This window comes from Uloborus diversus, chromosome 1, assembly GCF_026930045.1.
Source record: "Uloborus diversus isolate 005 chromosome 1, Udiv.v.3.1, whole genome shotgun sequence".
NCBI lineage: Eukaryota > Metazoa > Arthropoda > Arachnida > Araneae > Uloboridae > Uloborus > Uloborus diversus.
The window spans coordinates 154,221,106-154,231,353 of NC_072731.1; the positions used below are offsets into that span (position 1 = coordinate 154,221,106).

At 33.2% G+C, this 10,248-nt stretch overlaps 1 protein-coding gene across 1 annotated transcript in view; it reads right to left on the bottom strand.

Moving 5' to 3' along the window:
• LOC129216414 (CKLF-like MARVEL transmembrane domain-containing protein 8) overlaps nt 1–527 on the bottom strand; it is a 77,165-nt gene extending 76,638 nt beyond the window's left edge. The window contains exon 1 of the mRNA XM_054850632.1: nt 358–527. Within this exon, the coding sequence (XP_054706607.1) occupies nt 358–491 (134 nt within the window). The 5' untranslated portion in view covers nt 492–527. The remainder of the gene's footprint in view (nt 1–357) is intronic.
• Nucleotides 528–10,248: the final 9,721 nt, after the last annotated feature.

The window sequence follows — 10,248 nt, forward strand, 5'->3', positions numbered from 1 at the left end:
AGCAAAAAAAAAAAAATAAATAAAAATAATAATAATAACTTTATTGTTGTTGATACAAAATTCTTTTGAGAAAGTGCCTTTTTAATGGAATAGAGGTGCCCTTTTTTCGGGAAGCACCCTGCCCCTTTTTGGATCTAAGGAAAACACTATAATACCAATATTCTGTAAAATAGACTAATTTGGATTTGGTTAGTTACTAGAAAAAATAAGAAAATTGATAAAGAGAGGATATAAATAGCAATAGCAGAAAAAAAAATATTTAAAAATTGTTGCCTTACTTACTATTTGAACATCATATAATTAAGATTTTTTTTTTTTTGTAAGTAGAAACAACACTAAAAATATTTAGAAGTAGACATGCCAGCACTTACCGCTTCAGCAACTTTTAAAATTCCAGGTAAAGTTTTGATGTAGCTTGAATCAAAACGAATAGCAGGAGATACTTTAGTTGTTGTAGTTGACGCAGTAACAGTTACATTTCCCTGAGACATCTTTGTGATTTATAACACTTCACAAGGTAACTATAATACTACCTGAAAATAAATAAATATAACATGAAACACATGCATATGTTCTTAGTAAATTTTTAAGTAATTTTCCTGTAGTACCATAATATTTGTATGTAATTCACTTTAACTGGATGCACAGCTCTGGTATTTTTTAATGCCACATGATGATTTAGTGAGTATGTCAGATTCTAAGAGATGTTGCAATGAGAGCGACTAAATTTATAAAAACTTAGCAAAAGACGTGTCAAATCATCCAAAAAGAAATAACAGGATCATTTGTCATAAGGAAATCTTTCTATGCATGAAATATAAAATGAAAGAAATGAAAGGGGGGCTCAACCGAACCAAGCACTGCGACCAGAGGTCTATTGTACTAGTCCCTGTACAGAAATCTTAAAACAGACCAGTAGCTGAAGCAGAATTCAGCGAACACCGAATAGGAATATCATGAATCTCGCATGGTTCAAGCAAATGATGACCAAGGAGTTCAAAGCTAGAGGCAGAACACACTTCACAATCACACAGGTGTGAGTAATCATTTCCTCCTTAAATAGGTAATCTCTGCAAGTTGAATCATTACCGATACCCATTATAGCAAGATGCCGCTTTAAGGTGTAAAGTCCAGTAAAACCAAAAGTCTTTCAAATACTATTTTTGTTCAGAAGCCTATTGCATTTCTGGCACGTGATCCTCAGAGACAATCAGGTCTGTCCTCCTTAGGAAGAAGTTGAATGTGTTCAATGTCCACGACAGGAAGCTTTCTCTTACAACAGCCATCTTAAACAGACACACTGGTTGAGCATAGGACTGTGGTTGACCAGTCCTTATTCTTAAAGATGCAGCAGTTTGTGCAAGGAAAGGAGTTGAAACCTCCGATCGATGACGTTTGGTTTCTCCTACCATCTCAGGAATGGCTGGCCCAATGGCTTTCGCCTTCTGTAACAGCCTCCTCTCTCCTGCCTGTGCCTGTTGTGAATAAATGAGTACCCCCTGCCCCCCCCCTACTGTAGAGTCGGTGGGTTGCAGGAATTCCCCCTCACCAGTCAATGGGTTGTAGACCCGCACCCTCACATTCTCCAGCTGCAAGGCTGCTGGTTCTCTCCTTCAAGCCAGTATCTAGCTCCGAATTAGCTGGGAACTGGGCGGTGGTAAAAGGTCAACACTCGCACAACCACCCTGTACGAGTGTAAGGCAACTTACGAGGTTTTGTCCGGTTCCTCGAGGGGACTGTTTAGACATCATACAACCCAGATGCCATCCACTCATCACCACAGTGCCTCACACCTTAGATTGGGTATCCATTTTAGTCACCTTTTACGACACGCATGGACTACGTTGGGACTATTCTTCTCCGGTCACCACACGAAGAATTTCTATGCATAGAAATGGATGTTTATTTTTGTATATAATGCTTAAATCAAGTTCATGTCGGATTTTTTTCACATTTGACACAGATGACTTTTGAAGCTTAGGAATTCCCATGTTTTTTTTCTGCCCCCCCCCCCTCCTCTATGGAGGATGAAAACTCCCTTAAGGAGGGTTTTGCCAAGAAATCCATGAGGCAGAATATTTACACCAATTAATAACAATTACTGAATTTTTGGAAGTTTAATAAAAAAATTGAAAGAGGTCTAAATTTAAATTTTTTAGTATAAAATTGCTTTTTTCTACATATAGACCGGAAATGTGACAATTTTTTCTCTCTTACTTAAGCATGTTGAAGCAACTTTTATTTTTGAGGTATACAACACGCAACATAGTTCTAGTCAAACAATAAAATCTCTAATTATTTAAATTGACAGAAGAAGTTTGTGCCAGTTAAATGAAGAAAACCTTGCTTGCTTTGAATTACACCAGCAATAGTGACATTGAATAAGATTTCCCTTCATTTTCAGGAATGCTTCACACTGGACTGTAGTATTCACAGATAAAGACATTCAAATAAACAAGATAGCAGGTTATTAATATTACAAGTGGGCTCCGCCTCCTGCTCGCTAGTCCAAGTCCCTATTCACTGTCTGCGGCTGGTGACAATTGATGATTTTAATGCTTTATCCCTGTACTTTCCAGGACATCCAGGGGTGAAAATGTCCTCAGGATATCCTTAAGCCTGGATGTTCAGCCGCCTAAGGTTTAGAGGGGAGAGACAGGATGGAATAACTTTCAGTGGATGTTCTTTATCCAATGGTATCAATGTTGAGTTGACCTAGTAGATTTTGCCAGTCCAGAGGAGATAGGGTTATAGACAGATTTTAATAGTAGCACACGGGCAGGGCCGCGCCCTCCCTATATGCAAGGTCGTGCAGCGCACGACGGCGCCAGAGTCAAAAAAGCGCTGAGCTCTACCGATTAAAAATGTTTCAAATAGGGGAATAAATCTACAACCGAAAAAATAAAATTAAACTTTTAATTTTTGAATGGTGGCGGTGAAATTATACTGCTCATTGAAACAAGCAATCTGTCGTTCTGCCTATTTTAAAAGAAAAATTATTACCTTATTGTGTCAAAACATGATATTCCGAAGCGCATTACACTGAAAACACTTGACGCTAACTAATGCGTGAATTAGCAATTTTCTTCCCTAATGTGCAACCATGAATGCTTTTTTTGTAGTGGCTCTGGGTAAGCATGCGAGGCGGCACAGCGCAACAAATTTGCTACTCCCCATTTTGGCTACTGAACTCGAAATAACTTTGAGATATGAAGTAAAAACATACACTGTATTCAAATTAAATATTTGCCATGCTCCGATTTCGGGGTACATACGGATTTTCAGAGGAAAATTTTTCAGTAGTTTATTATGGGGGGGGGGGGGGGGGGTCTTAAATGTATTCTTCAAATTAGATTAATTTTTTAAAATAAAAATGTAGAAATGTATGATGCTCACCATCTTGAGCTACTTTTGGTATGTATTTAATAGTTCATTTTTTACTTTAACGGTTTAAGATATATAATAAGTCCGTAGTGATGCGCCTCGCACTGAAACCGAAGGGGATACTCAAAAGTGATTTAAATGCATATGAAAAATTTTCGTGAGTAGTATTAGTCAATCAATGAACTTCCTATATTTTCCTTGTGAAATGTTTTATAATAAATAGGAAAATGTAGAACATTTCATTTTTAGTATTAAGATCTTGATACTTCAGCTTATAAATGTCGGGGGAAAATCTTAATCATTTTTAAAATAAATTTTTTAATTAAAAATTTTCATGTTGCAAATTATTTGTCAACTTTATTTACGCTCCAAACTCATTTCTCTTTCCTTTATTTCCCTCTTTTTTTTTTTTTTTTACTTTTTTTTAATTCCGTATCGAGATGAAAATACTTTCAAAATTCCAAGCCCTGGAAGCCCCTCCCCCCCAAAAAAAAAATCACTACAGATCGTCTTTAATTTGAGGAGAGCGACCAAACACCCGTGCTCTAACAACATTGAAGATAGTCTTAGATTGCATTTTTGGAGCTTCTATTTGAAAAAATTGCTGAGACCATATGGTTACTAGAAAATGGTCAATAATTGCGTTTTTAAGTCTTTTAATTTCAAAATTTCGAAGCCCAGTGGCAGCGCATCGCGCTTGCACGCTGCAGGTCCTAATTCTGTTCTCGGGTTGGGCATGGTCGACTCAGCCATTCATCTCTTCAGTGGGTTGACAAAATGAGCAACAAGCGTGCTTGGGAATTAAATTCTGCGTTCAGCTGACCACCAAACCGGAACGTCAGGCTTGCACTCCAGAGCCCTTGGTCAGGAAAACTGAGATGGACACAGTAGTTTTTGGCCCACATGGTCTGTCACGCCACTGTTTTTTTTTTTTTCAAAAAATGTTCAGGGTTGCAAAAAATGATATTAAAGTCTAAAACCTTCGTTTTGAGGACTTAAATTTCGAAACATTAAGAGGGGAAGCTTAATCGATCAGAAACTCTATAAGTCCTATTACTCTCTCTAACGGCAACAAGTTGGTCAATAATCGCGTTTTTAAGGCATCAATTTCGGAAAATATTGAAGTTATTCCAGGAACTTTTTCTCCCCTCTGCATCTCCATAGATCGTATAAAATTGCGTGTTTAGACTGATGAAGAATTGAAGCTTAGTTTATAAGGAAAACAATAACCATTAAGTTTCCTCCCCCCCCCAAAAAAAAACTGAATTCCGTTTTCGTCACTGATTTGTAACCCTTAGCCAAAAATGCTAATCAGTTTATTTAGTATAGGATGTTTTCAGCATGTAATAGTCGCGCATAAGTATAAATTTGCTTCCAATGCTATTTAAAAAATAATAAAACTTAATGTTTCAATCAATGTATTTAAGTGTAGATATTAACAAAGCACAAAATGTTTATACATTGTTTTTTTTTGTCCAATGCATGAAGGCGCTCAATAGACATTTGCACGACGGTGCCGATCAGGCCTGGCGCGGCCCTGCAGACGGGTTTTAATTGCATAGATTTTACAGAAAAATGAAAAGTGGGAATACAATTGAATTCTCATTTCTTTTCAGAGGTTTCACTATAAATCAAGCACAGCAAACCCTCCAAACCCTGCATTGCTTAGCCTTTTGTGTTTTGAAAAGCTCATCCACTAAGTAGGGTTTTGAAAAGCTCATCTACCTACCAGTGAAAGTAACTTGAATCCTGATATGGTACTTCTTGAAATACAAGCAGTATTATTTACTGCAAAAAGATAAAAATGATAACTTAAATAACACAATGGCATTACATTTTATTCCAAAATAGTGAAAACAAAGATTTTTCAAATTGGATTTTGACAGCTAAATAATACATCTTTTTGCAACGAAATAGAAAAAACATTTTAAAGTATATTTTTGCACATTTTTTCTTTGGCAAAAACTTGCACAGATGCATTTATTTTATTTGTACTGTAGAAAGTGATCTTAAGAATTGGAAGAAAAAACCAATTGAGATTCTGCTGTATTTTTAAAAATGTCACCTCAGATTCGGCCATCTCGAAAATATCAAACACATTCGACTTGAAAAATTTGTAAGGACTATTGAAATTCGATTGAAAACATGGCATGGCAAAAAATAAATATTAATTTTGATTTAGTTTGAAACAATTCTGCTCCTCTATATATATTTTAATTTATATCAGCATTCAAAGATTTAGAATTAGAAGGTGGAAAATATATTAGAAGTTATAAAAAATAAAAATCGACTATGCTGCGGGTTGATTGATGGTTTTTGTTTATTTTATATTAAGTTTTGATACTTAAGTTGAATTTCAGGTTTGGTTAATTCCATATGAGACAGACATTACATCAGACAACTATTTCTCTTAGTTTCAGGTACCAAATATTAAAATATGTTAATAAATTTTGGTGTACTAAGACATTTTTATGCCTTTATTACATACAAATAAAAAAAAAAAATATATTTTGTTGAATTAAATATTTGAGTTACAAAGTAATAAAACACTGTGACAGACATTACAAAAAATGGACAAGGAAATGAGCTGATGCCTCGTTGTTAACCAATTGCTCTGAATTGATTTATGTTATGGGTTCAAAAAAAAAAAAGTTGTTCGTAAACAAAGAATGTTTTTTACAATATTTAAGTGAAAAAAGTAAAAATTTCAAAAAAGGGTTTTTTAAAAAAATATTTCAATTGTGTGTAGTGATGTGGATCGGGTAAATACCCAGTGGGTAGGTAAATTTTTTTTTTTGTTTATTTACCCAAGGCCTGGGTAAATACCCAAAAACTGGGTATTTTACAAAAAAAATTCAAAAAGTGAATAGGAAATTTTTTTTAAAATCTAAATATGAAATAATTGGTAAAACCGATACATACATATGTATAACACAGTTTATAATAATTTTTATTGAAAGATTTGATGAAATTATGAAAGAAACTTATCGTGAACCAAAGAATCTTTCTTTTCAATGTCATAATTGGAGAAGTATAAGTAATTCAATGATGAACTTCAGGATTTCAAAATCATAATCTAGGTTAGTCATATCCAAAAGGAAAGAAAAAAAAAGGAAGCATGAGGGATGTTTGGAAGAATAAACTGAAAAGTTATTAAGAATATGATGTTATTTATTCATTTTACTGCTGTTTAATTGATAACCTGGCAAATATAGAAACAGTTTTCACATTAATAAGCAAAAAAAAAAAAAAAAAATAAATAAATAAAAATAAAAAAAAATCAAAATATTCTTTTCTGTTGCCTTGCTCATTTGCATTTGCTCCTCGGTACTTCATGAGGAAAATGTGTTCAAATTATTTTTAATACATGCAAGAAGTAATGTAGGGTGGGAAGGTTAGTATTTTTTGGGGTATTTATCCAAAGGCATGGTAAATTACCTAGTAATTGCGCATTTTGCAAAAAAAAAAAAAAAAAAAAAGGTGATATCAAAAAGTGATGATTTTCTTTTTAAAAAACATAAACCGTAAAACATCTTCAAACACATTTTACTGAAAAAGGAATGATCAAGTATTTTTATGCTAACATTTTTGTTGTACTGCATTTATTTTTAGTATTAAATTATTTTGCTCTTTAAATTAAAGCATATCAGCTGCAACGTCTCTATTTTTTCTCACACTCAATACATATGCTTGAAATACAATATGAAGTGAAAGTCAAAATATCAAAATGAATTAAGCAAACTAAGGACTGATAAGTTATCAGCAGAATACACCTCAACACTTGAACTAGGTTTGGAGGAAATTTCTGCATGTAGGATATAGGTAAATAAATAATAATAAAAAATTGAGCGGCATTTTGATGTCATGCTGGGACATATTACTGGGTAACAAAAGACTAGGATCTTAAAAAATTGATGTTTGCTTTTTTGTAACCAGTTAAGCTTTTTATTTTTTGTAGAATGGCTTTTTATATCTGAAATTTGGCTATCAACATTGATTAGGCATATCCAACACATTTAATGCAAATATCGTATTAGATTGCTAAGTTGTTTCACACAATAATTCTTTGAATATGTGATCAAAATACAATTTTTGGGCAAAAATTTATTGTTTTGTATGATTGGTTATATATATACATAGTGGAATACATACAGAAAAGTATTTTAGTTGAATATAAATTTTTGAAATAAATACCCTGGTATATATCCAATTTGGGTATTTACCCGGGTATATACCCTGGGTATTTACCCCTAAAAATAAATACCCGGGTATTTTACATCACTAACTGTGTGACAGACATTACAAGATTTAGTGACAGACATTACACGTGCAAAATTTTTATTTAAATTTCTATCAGTAAATGAAAAATATTTATTTCTTATGACATTAAATGTTACAAATTGAATACTTAAATGATTTGGAAGATGAAAAATTGTTAAACTACATTATTAAAGTTTGTAAAACCCACGAGAGTTGACTAAAGTTGGAGCAACTGTAGTCGCTACTATTTGTGTTTTATTATACCAAACAGCATGGTCTTCTGACTCAAATTTAAATAGTCCTTTTATTTTGGCTGGCACGAGACACTTTATTTGGTACTGTTCTCCCTCTGTTTTAATTATTATACAATTAAACTTTTCATTGTCATATGTTGCATTGAACCATTGACTGCATTGAAATTCTTCACTACCTGGAGGTAATGGTATTAAAGAGCTTTCCATGCATTCTCCAGTTTTAAAATTAAAAATTATTCCCTTTTTGCTGTCTGATATTGAACTATAAAATATTTTCCCTTCAGAGCAAGAACGGAAACAGTGTGCTTTTCTGGTATTTGGAATTCCCTTGATTTCTTCATCATCTATTCTCCACAAATTATCCCAATATGCTTTCATTGCTTGAATGTTTTTTTCTGACCTGAACAATACATTTATTCCAGGACAAACCCTTTTTACTGCTTCAGCAAATTCAAAAGTAGTTCTTGGGTTGTTACAATTTGATGCTTGCATATTTACTATTGTGACAGACATTACATATGTGACAGACATTACAAATTTAAAAACCCTCTATATAATTCAATCTTTTAGGTTTTTAAAAATTAACTACATGTTCATGTTTCTTGTAACACAGAATAAGAGGAAATATAAATAAAAGTATAAGATATAAACATATAATTGTTAAAACTTAAAAAAAATTATGTTTTTTGTGACAGACATTACAGGTCTCAGAGAGATTATTCTAAAACCTTTAAAAAATTCAAAAATATTTTTTATCAATAACTTTGATGTTTTTCAAGTGCTCATGAATCATTTTTCTTGACTAATAAAACCTTTGAAAGGGATCCATTTCAAATTTTTAATTTAAAGGAAAATCAAAGATGTGAAAATAAAGCTTGTAGTTTCGGTCGCAGAATTCACTCTAAAAAATACTTCATAAAAAATATTAAGATATAATAATAGCAGTGAATTTTATTAATTTCAAAAAATTTGTTCTATTTCCTACACATTATGATCCAAAACTAAAAGTTTTGATGAAATTTAAAAATTAGCAACTATGTCCACATATTCATGGAATTAACCGTTTATTTTTCAAAATGATTTTTTTTTCTTTTTGTCAGAACAAGGAGTAAAAACGCATCGATGATACAATTTTGTTGCGAAAACGAGAACAAGATCCAAAATCCATCGCTAAAATATTATTATCGTCATTTGTCAGTTAACATTTTGACCAAATGTATAAATTAGACAGGTTAACATTTCATAATTGGATTTGAAGAACTTACAATTCAGTGCTTAGGTGCGGTGCAATCAATGAAAAGAAAAAACACATAAGAACTTAAAAAGATTGTCAGAGGACTGAAAAGACCATTTTTGTCATTATTGTACGCTATTGGAATTCAAACACAGTTATTATTTTTCAAATCGTACTCATTTTTGACACTCCCAAATTTAGAATTGGGCAAATTCTATACCAACTTACGCGGTGGCAATAAACAAGTTTCACATGTTGCCAAACAGCAAGTTATCTTTATTATTTTTATTTATAAATAGGTGCTCCTCCCTTTCCTTTTTTTCTTTCATTTATTTTATAAATTTTATGAAGGATAAAAACCCTTTATTTAATTTTATTAATATTCTTGACAAAATTTTAAACTACAAAACTGGAGACAAAATGGCAAAGGGCCCCTCCCTTTCTTTTTGTGTCGTGATGGTAACGAAGCTACAGCGTCGATACCCGATTTTACGATTTCCACAGTTTAATAATACATTTCACTAGTCCAGATTTGCTGCATTATATGTCTATGCTCCTCGATTTAACGATATCCATGCTTTAACGATAACTTTTTTCAGTCCCTCGACAACCGTTAAATCGGGGTTATACGCAGGGCCGTCCCAAGCGGGGGGCGAGCGGGGCAATCGCCCCGGGCGCCACGAAATGAGGGGGCGCCTCAAGACGGAACACGAAGACATTCACACGAAAACGACATCATCGTATAAAATGCCCCAAAATTAGGGGCGCCTTGCTGCGCTTCTTCATTTCGTGCGTATCATAGATACACAGTCATAGACACACAAAATAGAGAATCATTGCAATAATTCTCTATTTTTTCCTAGGGCACGAAAATATTCCTCTCTCTAAATCTCCAAAACATTCATTTCCTTTGCATTTGCAGATACAATTTCTGAGAGTAGAACTGTTTAGAATCAAACCAAAGGCACTTCTCCTTTGTCTAGTTTTCACCAAATTTACTTGAATTATGTCCCTGCGCGCAAGTGACGTAACCAGAAAAAAGTTTTAAGGAGGCACATTCATAAAAAAAAATAATCTCTTTTGATCGGATAGGGAAAAAGGTCAAAATCTGTCTGG